General features: G+C 39.7%; 1 protein-coding gene across 5 annotated transcripts in view; it reads right to left on the bottom strand.

Moving 5' to 3' along the window:
• Positions 1-1,776: 1,776 nt before the first annotated feature.
• Positions 1,777-21,293, bottom strand: part of RBM39 (RNA binding motif protein 39) — a 32,023-nt gene continuing 12,506 nt past the window's right edge. Inside the window, exons 5-19 of one of the 5 annotated variants that reach the window (XM_075721206.1) lie at positions 19,359-19,424; positions 19,199-19,252; positions 17,647-17,764; positions 16,876-17,028; positions 16,172-16,309; positions 14,538-14,603; positions 13,269-13,473; positions 12,989-13,066; positions 8,786-8,803; positions 7,286-7,318; positions 6,170-6,175; positions 6,049-6,124; positions 5,779-5,884; positions 2,882-2,960; positions 1,777-2,778 (exon numbers count right to left, since the gene is read on the bottom strand). In XM_075721206.1, coding sequence (XP_075577321.1) covers positions 2,678-2,778; positions 2,882-2,960; positions 5,779-5,884; positions 6,049-6,124; positions 6,170-6,175; positions 7,286-7,318; positions 8,786-8,803; positions 12,989-13,066; positions 13,269-13,473; positions 14,538-14,603; positions 16,172-16,309; positions 16,876-17,028; positions 17,647-17,764; positions 19,199-19,252; positions 19,359-19,424 — 1,297 coding nt within the window. In that variant the 3' untranslated portion in view covers positions 1,777-2,677. Of the gene's footprint in view, positions 2,779-2,881; positions 2,961-5,778; positions 5,885-6,048; positions 6,125-6,169; positions 6,176-7,285; positions 7,319-8,785; positions 8,804-12,988; positions 13,067-13,268; positions 13,474-14,537; positions 14,604-16,171; positions 16,310-16,875; positions 17,029-17,646; positions 17,765-19,198; positions 19,253-19,358; positions 19,425-20,323; positions 20,562-21,293 lie in introns of those variants that run through there. The other 4 variants (XM_075721208.1, XM_075721204.1, XM_075721205.1 and 1 more) reach the window with 4 other exon arrangements.

The following is a 21,293-nucleotide window of genomic DNA, read 5'->3' as shown; positions in this document are numbered from 1 at the left end:
CCCCAGAAGGACTTGGGCAAGTCCTTCTGCCGCTGAGGGCAAACTACAGCAGCTCAGGCGCATTCTTCCAGCCGGCCTGGCAGCATGTGGGCACAGGAAGCAGTCAGGGAACAGAACAGTTACAGCCATGCTACTTAGAGCCAGAAATCATTAAGTTGCTGGAAAATGGAAAACAGCTCCCGTCACATGACAGCTGGCGGTATTTTGCGATGAGTCACAAGGATGACTTCCACACCAGACCTGGGAGATGCAGCCGCCTTGTCAGGCCTTGAGTACTGCCCTTCCTAACGCTCTCCCCTCAGGACTAGCTGTGCTGCGGTTGCTGCATTATCAGCGCTAGAACAGCACAGCTCGACCACCCGCCGCCTCCTTCACAGCTCTGGAGGGCGCAGCCTCGCACCCTTTGTGAAGCGAGGTGCGCTCTGCCGTACAGCCCCTCCAGAGAAGGGAAGGGCAGCAGCAGTGGTTGCAGCTGCCTCCAGCAGCAGGAACATGCAGTGGCTTTTTTCATTCCCCTGGCAAGGGAGGGGGCTTCACCTGCAGGAGCAGTGCTCCACCACTCTCTTCCTCCCACCTGCCTTACTGGGTCTACAAGGCACGCCACGCTTCCCAGGGGGAACAGGCTTACTCCCTGCCATTCACCAGCCTCTACAGCACTATGAAATGATCAGGTCGCAACCTCCTGTTATTTGTCTTTTGGAACAAGGCTTATTTTTGCACCTCCTCTTCTTTAACAGAAATGGAGGACAGGTTAGCAGCAGCAGCAGAACCTGAACCAGCACCTATACAGCCTTTACCCAGTACGAGCGCTGTTTGCCAGTTTCTAAGGGAGAAACAAATTTGCCATGAAAAGCTTGCTCTGTCTGCTGTCATGCAGCTCAATTACCTCTGAGAGAGGAACTGCCAATAACCACGAAGTCGAGCAGTGCAGCTGCTCTGGAACAGCTCAAGTTTTACTCCAACTGGCACTGCTGGATTAATACTAGCAACTTAAATAAGGTCAAGCAGAACTGGAGAGCAGCTTCGCTTGGCTTTCTTCAGCTGCGTTATGTACTCGTAGGACACCCTCCTGTAGTCTATTCCCGGCTCCTCCCCGCATTCGCCTTTGTACTACCTCCAGGTGCCCAGTCCCATTTCCCCCCATAGCTCCCTCTCGGACTGCCGAAGTCTCTTACCGTACTGCAGCTCAGCCACAGCTACGTACGGCCCAAACAGCAGCACCCGAGAGGCTGGAGACCAGGTCACCGCCACATTCTGTCTCAGAGCTCTGGCAGCATCCCTGCCAGCCCATTTTTACCCACCTGGGTGGAATGTACTCTCTACACCTTTGTCAAACACAGCTTTTATTGGCCAGTGGTTAAAAATAACAGGGAGGTGGGAAAGGGGTGCTAAGAGGGCAATCCACCTGGGCAGGCTTCCCTACAGAAACCAGACCAACAGCCAACACCCATTACTCCTACATCCCCACAATTCACAACCATTTGTGAAAGATGGGGGCAGAGGTGGGCGGGGGGAAGCTAACTGCAGCGAATCTGCAGCAGGCCCGAGAAAGGGCAAGAGCTGTCCACTGCCCAGCAGTGAGAAAACCCACAGGCCCTTAACCACAGCCGCAGTGCACAGAGGGTTCAAAACAGCAGGAACCAGCTCCTCCCTCTTCTCCCAGCGAAGCGGCATTCCAAACGTCTGCCATTTCAAAGCACCCCTCTCTCACCTCCAGTCTCCAGCACACACTGCTTAACTCACATTAGGAGAACGGAGAAATAAAGTGTCATGAAGGCCTTTTTAAGAGAATTTTATTTGAGTGGTTCTTACAAAGATTGTTGCAATATGAAAGTCTTTGTTTGATAGAAATATCAAGCTGTCTTGTCAAACACACTGAAGTAACCCAAAAATATATTTCAGAGCTCACAGAGCTTAAAAAGAGCAAAGATTATATGCAACCAGAACAAAACATGTTTCTGTATTTCCTACTGATTTTCAGACTCGGCTGAAATCCTTCAACTGTGCCACACTGCATACATAGAAACTTATCTGGAAATGCAGAGATCGTTTTGTTTGGAAACGTAGACACACCTCACACAGTATTTACAAAGAAACTTTTACAGATACATTAATCAAAAGTTACCATCAAGAAATAAAACCCTTCAATCCTTCTATTCTTACCAATTATTCAGCACAAAGCAAGCTGAGTGGCTGTCTAGAGTCAGCTTTCAGTAGCCTTTTGAATTTTCCATTTATACAAAACACTAAATATGTCCCTTCATAAAGTCTATCTCTGGTATTAACCTTTAGCAGATCACCTACATTTAGTGAAATGTAAAATGTAATTGCTGCATTAAAAGAAAGGCCTGTGAAACATTAAAAATGCCATTATGTCCCATCTGCCTTTTACAGAGAACTTGTTTTCTATGAGCTACTTCTCAGTTCCTACAGATCACCTTAGTAAATGTACAAGAATTACAAGGCAGAACAAGAAGTCAACAGCTTTGTATACAGTGGAAATGCTAGTTAGGGAGAATGAACACACTGCATTTCTGCTTACTTCATTTTATTTTTAAAGGTAGCAGGAAGTGTACACAAAATGACATTAAATCCTCTCCTTTAGTTTTATCTAAATAAAAGATAACTCAATCTTCCTCCAAAAAATAACTATGTACAAAACTGACTAAATCCATCTTCATCGTCGAACGGGAACCAGTAGTTGGGTTGCAGTCATAGAATCTGGGAAAAGGCTATGGTACGTTGGAAGAGGTACATACGCTGCTGTAATCATTTTACCTAGTCAGAAGATTGAAAAAAAACAAAAACAAAACCAAAATCAGTATCTGGTCATCTCTGTAATTCATGAATAAACATAGGTCTCTACATGAAATCCACTCACCTGCAAACCACCTCCCATGCAACGCATTTACAGCTGCAATGGCAGCAGCAATCGAAGGACATTTGACATACACGTTGCCCTGTAATGCAGAAGTGTTACAGCCCGTTAGAAGCTGGAGAAACCTCCCACATCGTCTATTCTCAAGACACTTCCTTTGCGAGGTTGTGCCGGAGGCAAACCTGCCTCACTATGTTCCTACTGGTATCAACCGGCAATGCAGAATGAGCATGAGAAAATGGAGTAGTGGACAGTTTTTTGCTGACATGCATTACCATACTGTAACAGTTATCTTAGCATGAAACTTTTCTAAATAGGATTGTGCAAAACAGACCAAATGTGAGCTTGATCCGAAATCAAGTAACGGATTGCTTACTTGCTCATGATAGGCCTTCAAGAGAGCATCTAATGGCTCCCAATTACAAGTCTCATGCAACACAGAAAAGCACAAGGAGTTTGGCTACCTCTACTGCACACTAGCCATCAAGTTCTGTAAATCACCAAGTTTAACCACAAATGCTTAACTAAACACACAAGTTCACAGTCCGGTTTTCAAAGGGATTAAGCATTCCCCATTCCCCGGGGCAGGAAGGATGTCCAGCACTTCGAAGGAAGACTGGTACTGTAAAAATTTTCCTACACAAACTTCAGCATCTGTCTGTCTTTACTTAAAGAAGGACGGAGACGAAGGGAGAAAACCCATCACAGCAGGCCAAGAAGAGCCTAAGGTGATATCTGACATAAATGACAGACCGATCTTTAACTTTGCCAGATACCTGAAGTTTTCTATCTGCAAATTAAGCACTAAACCAGCCTAATCCAGAGTACTGCAGTATTCACATTCAACAACTGCAAGACATACAGACGCCCACAGTAATGTGTATGCATTTTTCTAGCTGCCTGCTTAAAAATAGAATACTACCAGTAATTTTTGAACCAGATCAGATTCTAGCTGATACAGATTTTACAGGAAAAGAGTATATTAAGAAACGGGACCCAGCCTTTGCCAGCCTGTACTAACTCTTTCCACTGTGATCTAACTTATTCCTTCCCAGGGGGAAAACGTGAGATCAGGGGCTGATGTTTAAGGCACTAAGCAATTAACACACACAGTTCTGTTCTTAGCCTCCCTCCTGCACAGGCATCCAAGCCGCTTAAACCTTGAAATCAGATACAGCAACGCAAAGCTTTAGTTTTCCTTAACACACCACCGTGTAGATGGGTGCAGTACATGAGACCATGTGTTTAGTTGGGACTGCAATCCTTTCACCCACAACAAATCACATCTTCATGGCTGATTACTGACAGCCCTTAGCCTGGGAAGTCTGGCTGTCTGGGAAAGAGCCCTGAAAAGATGGGAGATGAAAATCCTTAAAAGATAATGTGACCAGAATCTAAGCCTGGAAAACAGAACAGCACAGTGGAAACTTATGTTCAAATACAGTACTTTAAAATACGAGTGGGTATTTTACATCTGGGTCATCGCTGTAGTACTGTGACAAAATGCATTTCCTGTAACAAATGGCTAACTCATGATATAGTAGCTGATTTTTCTTTTAAATCCACTTGCTAATGCAAAACAGATTTGCGGCCCTGTGCTCAGCAACTATGTGAGGTATGTTGAGGGCTGTGGAGTTTTTTGGGGTTTGGGGGTGGTGGGTTTTTTTGGGGTTGTGTGTTAGGGTTTTCTGTGTGTGTCCCAGCTGTCAAAAGACACTTTGTTTTCTCTAAGATAGTAACAGACTAATATACTGCGGGAAAGGTTTCTACTGCCCATCAGCCCAGCAGTCCAACATAGCAGTGATCCTGAAGATTACAAAATGCTAGGAAAGATTGTATGTTGTTTCATGTACTAGACTGCAGCTCATCTCCAATCTAACATCTCAGTAATGCATGTGAAAGGGTTCCAGGTGACAAGAGTTTTCTGTAGAAAGCACAGCAACACAATGATAACAAAGGTTTGTGAGTGCCAAGTGCATTACCAGGGCAGAACAATCCCGTCTCAGCAATACTGACAGGGACAGTGGTGTAGATTTCAACCTTGCACAATGGAATGGAACACAATGGGATACTTCCAGGGTCTGATGGTTAGAAATTAATCTATCTGACTGTGTGTTTGAAAACTGTACTCCAGTTTGGGCTCTACATTCTATATAAAAAGGGTTCAAGAAGGCCAAATCTCTTTACAGACCTTCCACAGTTTATATTCTAAGAGCTGAAATACAGGGGAAGAGAGAATCAGTCTGGGGATAGCATAAACAAAGTGAACGCAGAAGAAAAATGTATTAGCCTTTTTAAGATGCAGGCTGAGAGTCCCTCAAACAGGCATTAACCTGTAATTAAGTCTGCATCAGGAGCCCTTTTTCTTTCTCCTCCCTGTTTTAACTCTAGGCACTCCTACTGCCCACTGCAAGACTTTAACATTACTGGTGAACACAACTGTTTCCAAGCATGGGATTATGCACACATTTAACTGCGCATCTCAAGTCTGCTGGAGCAGGGTGTCTTTGTGCTAAAGCCTGCATTCTCTAGAAACGGAGGAAACTGGAAGTCCCTGGCTTTAAGGAAATGCACAGCTTAAAGGAAAAGCCAAATGCCAGAATTAAAGAGGTCACTACTCTTCAGCCTGTATTTCCACGGTAACTTCAGCTCTGTAAATCTGTAAGAACGGACTGCAGCACCCCAGAACTGCTCTCATACCTGCATTCGAGTTACACACAATGACTCAAAACAGGAGGGAACCACCTACATTCTGGAAAAACTGCAAAGTAACTTCAAGAAATTTAGATTCCGTTTAGGTGAAAAGAAAAAAAAAAAAGTATTTGTAATGCTTCCTCTATACACTACAAAGCAACAAAACTCCTGAAACCTGCTCAGTGTCTCCTTGGAACCAGACGTACCTGAGCTGAGTTTTTGTCTACATAGATGTGGATAACTCCTCCATGTTTGTTACATTCCTCAATCACATCATCTTTAATTTCTGTATCCCAGCCAGCTTCTTCTTCGCTGTGGGGGGGGGAACAACAGGACAGAGATGGGATTGTTATCACTCAGACAAAATCCACCCCAAAACCCATCAAAAGAAATGTCTCCAGCATTCTGATTCCTTTCTCAGATGTTAAAGTCATCAGCAAATGCCAAAGAGAAACAGACAATGATAAATCACTTACGTTTGAGGATTAAACATGTTGGAAAGCTGGAAGCACTGTGTTGCAAGTGGTTGTACAGAAGCAGCTGCAGCCAGAACTGTTGTAATGGAAAAATACAGTAACAAGTCTAAGAACCTGCTACGCGTGGCTCCAATTTAAATGAGTGTCTTCTATCTATTCTTTAAAATCCCAACATTCAGCAATAGCTGCAACAGTTCTTACTCAACAGAAAACTGAGGGCAGGAAAGCAAAACTCCTAACTAGACACTATCTATGATAATTTTAAATTGATCAATACAGAAAGTAGCACAGATGAACTACAGTTGAAGCTGAGAAATTAAAAGACAACCTTGTACATCGATTCTGGCAGATTTTCAATTTAAACATTTAAATGCAGACACATGCATCTTCACATGCATTTAAAAAGTCTGCCCGAGTTGTATGCCAGCAGCACCTTTAATTTTTTTCTCCTCTTAGAAGCTAAGCAGCAGCTCAGGCTGGAGCAAGACAAGCCCATCTGATTTCACACGAAGTGACAGACATCTTTGAGCATTCTCAAAATGTATTTTAAGCACACTGAATTATCCTTAAAAAAAAAAGTATATCCATATGTTTGTCCCTTGGAAACATGTAACATAGGAAATATTTGACAACTAAAAGTACAAACATTTTAACTGTAAAATAGATCTATACTCCTTCCCAGTAACTATGAAATTATTACTGTTCATTTATTGTTGCTCATCATCACAGTACATTTTATTAAAGATAAGCACTGTCCTATAGGCTGACCCTTTCAATAGGCTGTAAGCTTCCGTTAATTTAGCTGAAAGAACGGCCACCTTCTCTCTACATATGCAGACATCAAGGATCACACAGAGTAAGATGATGGCTAGCCCAGGGACAGTAACCCCAAACTCTCGATTCTCAAATGACCCCTCTAGTCCCTACCCCTAAGGCAGGAAAAAACCCCACACCCAACTACAGCTAAACACACAAAAAAAACCAGAAACCCACACATTCTCTAGGACTAACATCTGGCTGGGGAATGTTACCAACACTGAGGAATGCTACAAAGAAAAGGTGAAGTGTTTAACATACATTCTGTTATTTTCAGTCAATAATCAATACATAGTATGATTCCTACAGACACTAATACAATACAATTTCTCAGGCTGTTGGCAAACTACACCAGAAGCATTTCACTCAGACATCTGCAACAAACCCTATTGGCAACAAGTTACATCAAGTGCTAGTTTACCTTCATTCTGCTGAGATAGTCTCGTTTGCAAATCTAAAGAAAAACATACAGAAGTTAATTAGCATGCATGCTAGCGTTATTGTATTGTTACCTGCCAGCCAGGCTGTTTAGCTTGTATTTGTGGTTAAGAGTTTGTTCAAGTACCTCAACCCACTCTCACTGTTCCTCTCTAGTTGTGAGTAGTTTCACTAATTGCAGCTTCTCAGCTGGAATATTCTGTACTTGATAGAGATTCCACAACCACAAAGGTAAGCATATTTCAAAGAGAAACAATACTTTAAAAGGAAAGACATGACCATGTCCTTTAATTCAACGTTATCATTTCCACTTTGCCATGCTTGAACTCTTTGTAAGACGTATTTTATTCCATGAGAAAATAATTACCGCAATTCTTACAAGCATTAGAAGTTTGGCATCTTTACTAACAGAAAGCACTTAAGTACAGTTATCCAAATGTGACACTGAAAGCAGTTACCAAATTTAATTTCAAGTAGAATAAGATGATATTTACCTGTTATTTCCATATAAATGTCACAATGACACAAGTTTGTTTTTAATTTGAAAAACACCAAAGTTTTTCCAAGTGTTCAGAACATTGAATTTGACAAGAAAACACTAATTACTTGTTTAATAACATATACCTGTCCCAATTTGAAGTGATGGAAACAGACGAATGCAGACTTTCTAACCAAGTATGAGACTCCAATACACAGTATCTTTAAACCAACAGAAAACTTCAGAATGTAAGAAATTTAAGCATAAGCCTCTTCACTTATGTTCCAATTTAACTCACACAAACACCAGGAGTTTTAAGACTGAAGTTAACCATCACCTTAGTTCACCTGTTTAGAAAGCAGTGAAGTGATGGACATCAAGTAAACTTCCAAGCTTACTTGGAAATACCTGAAGGTATGGGGTATCAACATACTTTTTCCCTTTCTAATAAACCCTCCTCCACAACACTGGGGGGCCAACAGGAGTGAATTTTCCTGTTCTACGTATTAGGCAGTGAGAGCCCCGAAGACAAGTATTCCTCAACTGCCTTCCACAGAACACCATAACCTGGGAACCATATTGAAAAATAAGAGGCAGAAGGAGCAAGCTCTGAAGGCTGAGCTGTAACAAGAACTGGCTATGTTTAGCATGTTTTCCTTCTGGATCTCAACACAAAGAAATCCTCAACTCCACAGAGCAAGAAATACCATAATGGGGAAGACTGTCTTAGCCTGTGCTCTCTGCAGAAACTGCATAAATTTGGCCAATTCTGTAATTACCTAGTTAATTACTACCCAAACTTTCTTGTAAACAAATATGTTTAAAAAAATTAGTTAGCCCCCAAATCTCCAAAATCACTCCAGTCAGATGAGGACAGAGACTTCTCCCTCTGCAATTCTGACACAGTTGCACACACACGTTGTGTACAGCTGAATTCACCAAATGTCAGCCTGGGGCTCGGCAGCCAAATGCTCCAGGCCACCTGCACCAAACATGCAAATCTACAGATCACCAGTTCAAATTCTGTCCAGGGCCCAGAGTCAAATCTGTTCTAATCACAGGAAGATCAGCTAACAGTATCCTGTGGCAACAAGTTTCACAGGTTAATTATCGACTACCTCTGAAACATAATCCCCCATCTACCAGATCTTCTATCAAGTAACTGAATGTTCTTGTTGCTCATGATTGAAGAATGGTCCTCTCACTTCTAAATTCTCTCAGAACCTAGAACTTCACTGTCAACTCTTATTCTTCCCTACACGCAGTTTTAAATAGTATGTGGAAACTAAGATTAATATGTCTGTCAAGTTAAGATCAAAGTAACTTTTTCAGTGTTTTGCATATATGATCTCCAAGAGTAGCGAGTTCAGCGTGACTAAGTACATGCTTACTACAGAGAAAGCAGAAACACAGAAGCATCTATCAAAGCATTGTGTCTTACAACAAAATGAAGTTGCATGTTTATTTTGAAACAGAGCTAGCTTTAAATAATAAAAAAAAGCCTGCCAAGTATTCCCCAATTTTCTAAGTAATCTTGCAACAGCAGATCAAATAGAGGTCCTGGATGACAACACCTGTTCATCACTCTACTGCAGCACACTTATCTCAATCTTTTTCATAAAGAGATAGTTCCTTCCCGAAAGGAATGCTTTGTCTCACAAAGCATTAGAAGAATTTTCTATAGCCTCATGGTTATTTAAATTTCAGATTTTCAGACAGAATTTACCAGACAACAGGAAGGACACAGCTATAACTGTTTAGCTTCAATTCTTTTCCCTGCTGGAATTTTCTCCATGGGAATTAACACATTCTCAGGTCTCCCGTAGAACTAATTCTTTAGCTTTCCTATTTTAATTTGATTCAACCCACCTTGAACACAGGTGACCAGAACTGTTCACGAATGTGTATGTTACATCTCACATCCTCAAGTATGCTACCTCTAGGAACATAGCCGCCCTTTCAAAAACGCATCATGCTGACAGTTCATATTCACTCACTGACGAACTGGAGTATTTAGGTATTTTCCTCCTCCTTGGCCATCTTTCACTGCTAAGCTCCCAGGCTATATAACTAGAATTTGTTTCAATCCTGAACAGGTGAACAATGTACAACACCCCAAGAATCCCTTATTGACAGCACCTCTGTATTGACTCACCTCACTCCTACTCTTGATCATTGTTATTCATGTACATATTAAGCAAGATCAGCCCAACATCTGAACTTTGGCTTCAGCAACAGCCTCTAACCTTCCTAGCTTTCACCTGAAAAAAATCCCTTTCTTTGAACCAGCTTCTTTACACATCTCGTACTTCCTGTACTACCCACTTCTCTAGTTTAATAACTTCCAAATGACACAAGTCAAAAGTTCAGAAAGAAGAGTTCTACTACTGCACCTCTGTCTAGGAAAGTCAGTTTTATTGAAGATTGTTAGTCTTTAAACGCAGTTTCTCTGAAAGTATGCTATACTTTAATAATATTCTCCAGTTTACCCATCTTTAGTATGACTTTTGAAGGAGAGAAGTGAAGTCAGACCTGCCAGACTATATTCTTCCTTCCTTTTAAGTGTAGGTAATTTAGAATTAGATGTTCCAGCTATATATTGTATCACAGACTTAAAATATTTTTTGACAATACCAGATATCAGACCTCATATTTCATGTACCTATTCCCTCACTAATTTGATGGGAGTTTTGTTACTACTCTGAAAAGTACATTCAGCTCTTTCTTTTAGCTTTGCTTCTGCCTTGCAAGTAATTTTCTTTTTTTTTAATCCATATTCCTAGCTTACCTTCCTCAAATTCCAAACTTTATGATCAGTGTCCCCACCTCAAACTGAGGCAATGAGATTTTTTTGAAACATCTTGGGAGTATTTTTTTCATTCAACCTCAGCCCTGCTTTTTGTTCTCTTCAAAAGTTGGTAAATCTTCATCTATGCTTTCATGTCTTTTACAAGGTCTGACTCAATCTGACTGTTGGCAGGTAATTAATTTTATCTATTTCCCAATCTAAAATATTACCAGTCCTTTTTCATATTCTTCATAAGCTCTGTACTTATCCCTTATTTCTTTTGAAGTAGTTAATCACCCAGTTCAGTGTGGAGCCCATTTCTAACAGGACTGTTTCTTCTTTCTGTGGAACACGGATCCAATATAGCATTAGCAGTTTGGAACTGAAGAAACTTTTCACATCCTGCCTGTTCAAACACCCAACTTGCTTAGACCAGATGACTTTATTTCCTTGTTTCTTCAACCACCGCTTTTGACATCAGAAGCCTTAGTTACAGACCTATTTTGTTTATCCTTCCATTTAAACTTGAGCAACTCATGACCCCTCAAGTCAATGGTCACTTCTATTCTCATCCATAACATCTTCATTACTTACCAAATTGAGTTTAAAATAGCATCCCCTCTTCATGAGTCAGTGAGTGTTTGATGAAGAAATTTGTCGGATATCACATCCAGGAATATCTGGGCCCCACCATTATTACTAGCAATTCTTCTCCAATCTGTATCAGGGAAGTTAAAGTCTCCCATAATGACATAATTCCTGGTAGTAATTTTCTCTAACAAGAGTAAAGAGATCTTTAATCCATAACCAAATCTCACTTTGGGGATAGCTCATGACTCTATGGTACCAAAAAGCTTTATCTTTTTCCAAAGTTACTTGCACATGTCTGCGTTATTCCTTTTGTACAATACAAGTGGAATAAACAATGCTACTCCTACCACTTCTATTTCTACAGTTACTAAATGTGCACATTCTTCAGAAACCTGTATTCAGCCTTATCATTTATTCCTCCACAGCCACACTGTCTTGTACTGATTTCATGCTATCCTAACAGTTCAGCTGTGTCAGATATTTTTGGCTGTGTTCCTGACTTGGGGAGTTTGGATTTCTTTGGCTTGTTTGTTTCAAATATGGGGGTGGGGAAAGGATTGGTGTTTCTTAAAAATAATTCTCTCATTTCTCATTGACTACACCTGTTTCCAAGCAAGACTGCCACACCACTTTATCACCTATATTAAAGGTAATCTAATTTTAGCATTGTTTACCTTTCCTTTTCTTTCTGGACTAGATATGCTTTTTCCCTGGCACTGTATCTTTTTCATCTTTTTCTTCTCAAATAGAAAAAGAACCCCTTACTCCTCAACCCACATTTTTCTTTCACTAGCCAGTGGCCTTTCCTTCCAAGGGTGTATCTATAGAAAGACCCTATTACATTCTTTTAGCAGCTGTCTAGTTTCATGTGTATGCTCTTCTCAAAACTGCACCTTAACTTCAGTAACATGATTCAGGTGTATCTTAAGTCTGAATCACTTCTGTTGAACACTGCTGGGAGACAAACAAAACAATGCCACCTATTCTTTCTTGATTTCCTGACACTTCTCACACATTCCAGCATCTAGTTATTTGTGATATTCAAGTCTTTTCTACTGCACTGACAGGTTCATGCCCTTTGCTCTTGTATTAATGAAAAATAGTAACAATAATAAATTCCACTCTAAATTCCTAATCTCCTGTGGGAGGCTACTCATTGCTCTAATTCTGAAGTCCTCTTGAACAGTTTGTTGTTTAGGCCAGCTATGAACTAGCAGCAGCACCAATCACATCCTCAAGCCTCATTCCTTCTCACAACAAAATAAAGTCTCAGTAACACTTCCAACATACCCACTTGCAGAACACACAAACTATAGCCAATTCCAAGCAACACACAAATTCCCTCATTTACAGTGTCCTTCCTCACCAGGACATACACTGTATAAACCTAACAGTACTTTAGTCCTAGTTGTCGTGTCCCCCATAAAGACCTAATAACCTTCTTGCTCCTGGTACAGCTCTTTTTTCGGAAGGGTCAATTCCGGTTATGAGCATGCCACTTTTAACAGTCAACATTTACACTGCAGTAGAACATAAAAGTCCCCATTAGTACAGGGAATAGTACAGATAGAGAGATGAAGGCTTGGGATGAAATTAAGTGAACTACAACAGATTGCCAAAAATAAGGCAAAGTGAATCGTGCCCAAAGCTGTCATATACTGTCACTGTTTATTTGCTCATGGATTTGCAACGTTTTACAGTTTATAAAACATGCTGTAATACCTAGGTTCTCATTTTAAATGATCACAAAATGTAGTTAAGTACTTCTTGTCTCAAAACTAAAAAAGCATAAAGTATTTTTGAAAAATAAGTAGGTTGTCATTTCTTACCTGCCACAGCTCCAAATGCCAAAGATCCACTCATCTGCAGAGCCTGCTGTGCAGCCGGGGGAATCTGCAAACCAGTACCTAGAACAGAATATGAACGTACCTTGTAGCAAGCAGTTTTCACTCAGGGATGCATGCAGTAACAGAAGTTATCAGAAATCTTACTGTTGTGAAACACTTAAAAATACCATTCCATGCATTTAGCATAATACTCTGTGGGGTGTATTAATTCAAAGTCTGTGAACTTCTGTGTTTTCACACATTTCCTATTAATCACACATACCTTCTGCAAGTCTTGCCATCAACTGAAGGCGACCAGTTGTTCCCAAGTCAATTCCAGTCCGTTCCAACTCATCGCTGTCCAAAAAGGAACTAGCACTGGAAGCATCAGTGCGCTCAGTTACATGTCCAACTTTCATTGGCCTACCAGCCAGCTCAAATCCATTGAGTTGTTCCAAGGCCTTTTTGGCACACTCAGAGTCTGAGAACTGTAGAGTGGAAAAATATAAACTCAGTAACACTGCCTACAGGATTCAGCAACATTTCTACTGTAGGTAATATCCACAGTTACATAAACATGAGAAACACTAAATTTAAGATAACAATAGCTACAAGCTAACTTAAATGTGCTCCATATTTTCTGTTTAAACTGAACAAGCCAGGAAACATGAAATTGCTACTATACCCTTAACTGGTTTAGTGGTTGACTTGGTAATGTTAGGTTAATGGTTGGACTGGATGATCTTAAAGGTCTTTTCCAACCTAAATGATTCTATGAGTTTGGATATTTACTGTCTCATATTTAGATAAGACTATATTTAAATAAATATCATTGTTGAAGCTAGAGTATCTACATAGTGCAATCAACAGAAGTCATGGCTGCAGTTCTCTTTCAACACTTTCGAAGAATGACAGTCACCTCCTTTGTAGCCTTGTAACTGCCATGCACTTACTGGCTATTCGTAACAGATGTTCTGCTTCATGCTGCATAACATCAAATTAAATATACAAATATTCTGTCAGTGTTAAAACCATCAAATACTAGCTACATAGTCAGTTCAGTTTCATTTGTCTCCAAGTGCCAGAGGTCCCAGCCAAGACTTTTTTTTTCCATGACAAATTGCCAGGTCAGTCAAGAAACCCAAGGTCACAAAATTATGTATCTGAGGGTAAAGAGGAAAGATGCTTTCAACTGAAAGTTTTAGCCTCTAACATTTCCTTTCCCCTAAAAAGCTCAAATTCAATCAATGAAATCAAATTCAATCATGAAAATCAGCACTATGAAAATGCCAGTCTTCACTAGTAGCTTTGCCTGCAGAAGACAGCATTGCTTTACCAAGCGCTGACTACAAAATATACTATTGCATTCTAAGCATGTGCATTGTTCAACCACAATATCCAGAGAGAACTGGCAGAAACAAAGGCCATTGTTGCATGTCCTGCAACACGACATTTCCAAGATGAAACTTAACAGAGATTGCTGAGTAAGCTATACTACTACATGGGAAGGTTACACTCAGAAGTCTAAGAAGTCTGGCAATTCTAGCCGTACCGTAATAAATCCATATCCTTTTGATCGTCCAGTTTCACTATCCATCATCAGCTGGATGCTTTCAATCTACAAATAAGAATAAAGCTATTTATTATCAGACATTTTGGAACAAACCACGAGATATAAAAACAAAACCTGAATACAGCCCTGCCAAATACACATATATGAATGTGAAACCACTACTTTTTGTTTTGTATCAGTTCCTCATTCCTTCCTCAAGTCAAAATTGGTGTACAGGCAGTTAGATACATACTTTGATACTAAAGAGAAGCAGGAAAACATAAGGGTGATGTACAATTTATCCTTTAAGTTGAGTCCAGCTACAGGCAGAGGCTTGGTTTTGATGCAACATTCTAGCAGACAATGAGCCTGCAGACATGATCAAATCCTAACTGAAAAATAATAGTCGTGGCATCTCATATGCTGAGAAACTCCATTTTACAAGGTAAGAAAAGCAGTTTGTGTGACTTTGACCAAGGGCTTTAAGAAAAAGGCACATATTTTAAGTAATTATTGGGATATGGGAACTCCTAGAAGTTTACAGTTACTGAATTGAAAACATGTTAGTGAGTCATCCATGAGCCATAAAACAGTGTCAGGAAGAGAGAGCAACACCAAAGTAAGAGGAAGAACTGAGTTTAAGACTGGAGTCTATGGAATCAGGAGAAGGAAAAACCTTCAGAGCTCTACATGTAAGCCTCCTAAACTACATTAATCCTACTGCCAGACCTTGAAAGAAAACAAAACAAGAACAGCCATGTGGATTAAAATTTAATAAATTGCTGCAATTTTCCAGGCTTTTGCACAACAGAATTAAAGGGATACTCATAGTGAATCTGAATAAAGCACCTGAAAAGTACTGTTGCAGATGTATGAGGCAGGGTTAATACCCAACAATAATACAAAAAAACATCAATGGACTTGATCATTTTTTTTTTTTTCCCATTAGGCAGCATATTAACTGTATTACTTTTTCCCTACCTAATAATGGTATAACCCGTGATACCTTAGTTAGCACAGTAGGGCTAACATTTACTATGACTCCACTGGAAACTTCAGATTCTATCTGCTCACTTCCATAACTCTCTACAAGAACATACTACCATGCTGCAAGCTGGGGCCTAATGATCAGGAGTGAAAAGGGGCCTGTGCCAGAGCTGTACAGGACACACCACTAGTTCATGGTAGTAACGTGAGCTAAAAGCTAAGCAAAAATCCTCAGAAACAAATGAAACTACTACATTCACAGTGAACAGAACTCAGACCTGATTCTGTGCTTTAAGCTGTGAAATGGGGCCCCCATTCACAACCATGGGGCAGGGGGAAAGATATATACAAGCTGCCGAAGCAGGGTAACACAGGGATTTTGTTTGGTGGGGTTATTTTTGTTTTGTAATTGAATTCTCAGCTTTCCTTCATAAGACCTGCCATTCAAAATCACTGGACCACATCACAAATCAAAATTCTCATTTGTTCTCCAGTACTAACTATGTATGTAAAGCTTCGTGGATGCACAGGCACAGAAGAGCAACAAGAAACAAATATTTTGCAGGTGTGAATCTGAATTATTTCCAGAAGCTGTGAGTGCTCTACAACTAACCAACCATAACACAACAAGACAAATTAAAATTTACCCTGCCAAATGGCTCAAAAATTCCTCGAAGCATATCTTCAGTTATGTTGAAGTGTAATGATCCCACATAGAGCCTCATAGGACCAGCACTGCCTTTCTGCAGATTATTTGCCATTGCTGCTGCTCTGTTTTTCTCTGCCTAAGAAAAGGAAAAAGAAAAAAATCACCTTCTGTAAGAATTTAATAAAAAACCCTAACATAAGCAGTATACCTCTACCAGATTTAAAACTAGCAGATTCACCAAAAAATACAAGCTGTTTTATAATCTGCATACTATCCATCAGGCTTTAACTTAAAATCCACACAATCCAAGACCACAACCAAGTAGAGACACAGCTTTCAAAACCCTTCAAACTGAACAACTTCATGCAGAATTCTGGCTTGCATCTAGTAAATTAACACTTTACTTTTTACACATGCTGGAAAGCATATATAACGCACACTACAATTCTATAACACTGTTACAAGTTTCATTATTACTACTTTAACATCTGCATTTTCAAAACGCATTTATATCACTTTCAATTGCTTTAATTTGCCTGTCAACTATGGGAAACGAAGGTCCACTTACAATTAGCTTAAATAATTATTCTTGTTAAAGCCTTCCAAACATTCTATGGTAACCAAATTTTCAAACAGTAAGTTTTCCAGCAAGATAAGAGGCACCACTCAACATGAATAAAAACGAGGTTTACAACTCCTTACCTGTGATGCTTGTACTATGATTGGTACACCCAAGACTCTCTGTCCAGTTAGTCCTATTGCCAGAGGCACTGAACTAACATCAACAAATTCTACATAAGCAATTCCCTTTGAACGCCTGGAATTTCTATCTGAAATCATTCGCACATCACGAACCTGGAAGGCAAGTACAGATGCTGTTAGAGATAAAGGAAAAAAACTAATACTGTCCATTTCTCAGAAAGGTATTAATAACCAGACAATTATTTGCCAAGCCAATGGATTTGTAATTATGCTGCAAATCTAGAGTAGTGTAAAGCTATCTTAACAAACATATCCCAGAGGTAACCTAGCGTTAAAAGCTGCCATTCAAAGTCAAAATGTAGTACACTACAGGAGCCGGGGCAATAGAATACTTGTACCACTGCAGTGCTTTAAGCCAGAACCTTACAGCTGATGGAACAAAGTTTTTCAAAATTAAAAGTTAAACTAACTTTTAGATTACACTATAACTGGCACACCTATCTGCAAAAGAATGAAACGTCTGAAAAATGAAGTTGTTTGAATAAGAATTACATTGCCATGTTTTGCATCACACCGCATGCTGAACAATGAACTCCTGATACATTACGTTTTCATGTTCAGAGCCTTTAAGAATTAGTTGGTCATCATTTACACCCCCCCTTTCATCTGTATACATAGCTCCAGAAAGCCACTTGCTTACAATTCTGCAGAATACCAATCCTGGACAAGGACAGCTTAAGGAAGAATAATTTTAACCTCCCTATTAATTACCTTCCCTACTGTAGAGAAAAATTCTTCCAGGTCTCTCGGTCGAATTCTTGCAGCCAGCTGCATGCAGAATACTGTTCGAGCATCCCTCTCTTCAGGGGTAAGATTATCAATAGGTTCTCTGGAAAGAGGAAAGTTTGGGTAAAAAAAAAAATCGGAATTAAGATAACTGATCTCTGGACCATGCATGAAACTTTAAATAATCAGTACTTCACAGTCTGATGGGGAAAAAAATGCCTGCCATATTAAAAAAGTCAGGGTCAAGAACTGAACTAATATAATATATTTACTACTTCATCATGACTAAACATCCTGTTTCAACTGTAAGCATTAAATATGACTGGAAAATTGTATTTTAAGTACAGAAGCCCCAACTAAACAGAGGTGCCATTCTGCTACTGTCCAGAACATGTAACGGTACCACTAGGGAGCTTGCAGTCAAAAAGATGAGATGGAAAGAACAGGAAAACAAAGGAAAACAGGATTAATTAGCACAGACTAGCTGTCTGAACTCTCAGACAAGTAGTACAAAATTTTTTTGTGGCTTTGCAATCTAAAAATCTTACATCTACCCAGTCACTTCAGAGTCACTACAGCCTCTGCATAAACAATACTGACATCCATACAAACAGAATTCCCAGTCCTCATTTTATAGTTTCAGCTTGTTAACCCATAAAAAAGTATGAATAGTGAATAATTACTCTCATCCCTAACACCAGAAGCACTAGATTAATTTTATTTCAATATTGATCACTAGCTGAAATTAGATGCACCACTTCCAAGGTTGTTAAAGCTTCAAATCTAAAAAAAATCTGACTTGTACTTAAGTACAGGACAGAATTAGCATGCCAGATCCTAGAATGAGTTTCCAGTCATGTAATATGTATTTATATTTTTATTAACAGTTTTTTAAAAAAACACTGAGAATACACAAGAAAAATTTAAACCAAATTATCTCAGTAAGAGTTTACTAATAATTAAAAAAATAAAGCAAGATTGGTTAAATTTAACTGCATTAATTTAGAGAATAATCTCATTAGCAGCTATCTCAATCCAATTCCCTTAAATGAGAAGCCTAAGAATGGATAAGCACCTCCTGGATTTCAGAGGTACCTGGCTCTGAATAACATCAATACATACTGAATAGGAAAAAGTATTTGTACAGTACTTTTCCATTCGGTACTTAAGATTATTAAGTACGATTTAGCAGAAAAGCTAGCTAATTTAAATCGCAATTAACAGGAAAAAGATTGAGAACACAGAAACACAGAAACACAGATTGAGAACACAGAAAGCAAAGCAAGAGATGTTTTGCAAGCTGACATTGTTTACAATTGTACACTGGTATTGGCAGGGGGAGAGATAGTTCAGGACATGAGAAGAAAGCAACGTATTTTCAATGCTCTCCTCTCATGGCCTTTCTGAATGAATTCCAGCATTATTTGTGAGTATAAGCTGGAGAGCAAGTAGTCATGCATTATTTCACCATTTCTTTTCCAACTTCAATTGGACCAAAAAAAAAACACCAACCCCAAACGTGTGTAAAAATTCATACCTAACAGGGCTCTTGTCTTTTCTGAAGGGACTTTTGCTTCTGGAGCGTCGTCTGCTATAAAGAGATATCAACAATATTATAAGAAAACATTCAAATATACCAGTCTGATTCTAAACAAAACTTATTAATAATGCAATAAAAGTAGAGAAAACTCAGAAACCTTAATTTGATGCTGTGAGGCAGACCAATCTTCCCTCTGATGGCACTGTTGAATTTTGGACCAGAACTACGGCAAAAGCAAAGACAGACATTACTCACCAGAGTACCTGAATTCAAGATTTCCCATCTGTACTCACATTCCATTGCAAATGCTCACCCACCCTTGCACCTGAACTTGTAAACATTTTCCATTAGCAGCACCCATAGCATGCATAAGCTACGTGCAGCACTCCAAACCCTAAGGCACAGAATATGCTCCCTGCTCAGTTTCATTTGCATAGCAAAATCCCAGAATATGCAGGGCTCCAAGGAAGAACTGAATCATGAGCCAGCCAGACATGGCATGTTTCTATGTGCAAAATATTCTGAGCTACAGTTACTGTTGCAATCTTCTTTATGTGGTTTTTTTGTCCACATGCATATTCTACCTACGACTGCAAAGCAGTACCTTAACGGCCTGGAACTCAGCCTCAGACTTTTGAGCAAAGTGGTGCTGGCAGGACTATTTGCTCAAGTGCAACATTTTAAAACCAAAATTTTCATTAAATTTAAGGTGCGAGTGGAAACCAAAGTAGCTCCCTGCAGGCATCTGCAAGGGACACAATCACTGATTTTGTCTCAGCTGTAGCCACTAAAGCACTACAAATATGTAAATGCAGCCTCCTTTAAGTAAAGTTCTTAATGGACATCAAAACACAGAACCATTTAAGCCAGCAGTTAACCTTATATAGACATGTCACCACAGAAGAAATCCAGTCTCTTGGCTGAATCTAATTTTAGTTCTCCAGGCTTCACAGAGGCTGTTAGAACAAATGGCAATCTGCCCCTTGCTTCTACGTTAAGGACAGTCCTCTTGCTAGTTATTGTGGCACAGGGTAACAGACTGTGACACGAAACAGTAAAATTAATCCTATCATGTTCTCCCTGAACTTGATCTCCTTGTAGATACAAGGAAAAGAACAACACCTGTTAACGTTCTTCCTGTATATCCACCGAACGGCAGAGGCACTGCTGCACAGACTGAATGCTAGGGGGTTTGTCTTTCCATCTGCACAGAACTGATTCTTTCTGCTGTGGCTATAAATTGATGTGAAAACACCCTGAAAGACACGGCAGTCTGAAGACATTAAATAGTCTTTCACTAAATCCATTTAGCCAACCAATTTGTCTGATAAATGTCTTCTTGCTACTCAGTGGAGCAGTAATGCTTATAGTTAAACTCAGCATCCACAAGGAGGAGGATGCCCATTTTTAAACATGTCATGACACAGGTAGAGGTAGTGGGCCAAGATCCAAAACCGTGCTGGCCAGGTTAAAGCAAGGGAAATATGGCCCTGTATAACACTGGAAAAAAAATAAAGAGAAGAGACCATTTAGAATCTACTTATTAAGAGAAAATAAGACATAAAAAACAGGCACATGTTGAGATGAGATCACTATCGATCAAAAACAGACTTTCTTTTTTTGCCTAGGATAAAATACTCCATTTCCTCCTCAAGTTCAGACAAATGGCTGCTGAGAGCATCCATTCAGGTTCTCCAATGTCTATGACACATACTGCCAAAAGCTGCATCTGGAAGTGTTGGTAATAATTCCAGAGCCTGGCTTCTTATCACAGATGGGATTACCTTGCATCTTCACACCTCCTGACGTAGAACTTGGTGTTCTCCATTTCAATTCAAATGCAGCAAGACAAACAGATTACAGTAACTCCAGAATATTAACATACAGACCAACTAGATGGTCAACACTCAAGACCATGAGTTTTTAAGGAAACAGTGAAAGAAATGTTTTAAGTGTTTGTCTAAACTTAATAAAAAAAAACAAGAGAGAAGATACACAGTAATAGTTTTCAAATGCATGCACAGCTTCTGAGAGGAAAAAAACCACCCACAACTCAAAAAATCTCTTTTCCATTTTCACTCTTGACAAATAA

Source organism: Pelecanus crispus, chromosome 14, assembly GCF_030463565.1.
Source record: "Pelecanus crispus isolate bPelCri1 chromosome 14, bPelCri1.pri, whole genome shotgun sequence".
Classification (NCBI taxonomy): domain Eukaryota; kingdom Metazoa; phylum Chordata; class Aves; order Pelecaniformes; family Pelecanidae; genus Pelecanus; species Pelecanus crispus.
Note: the sequence above shows the minus strand (reverse complement) of the source record. Positions and strands in the feature narration are given on the sequence as shown.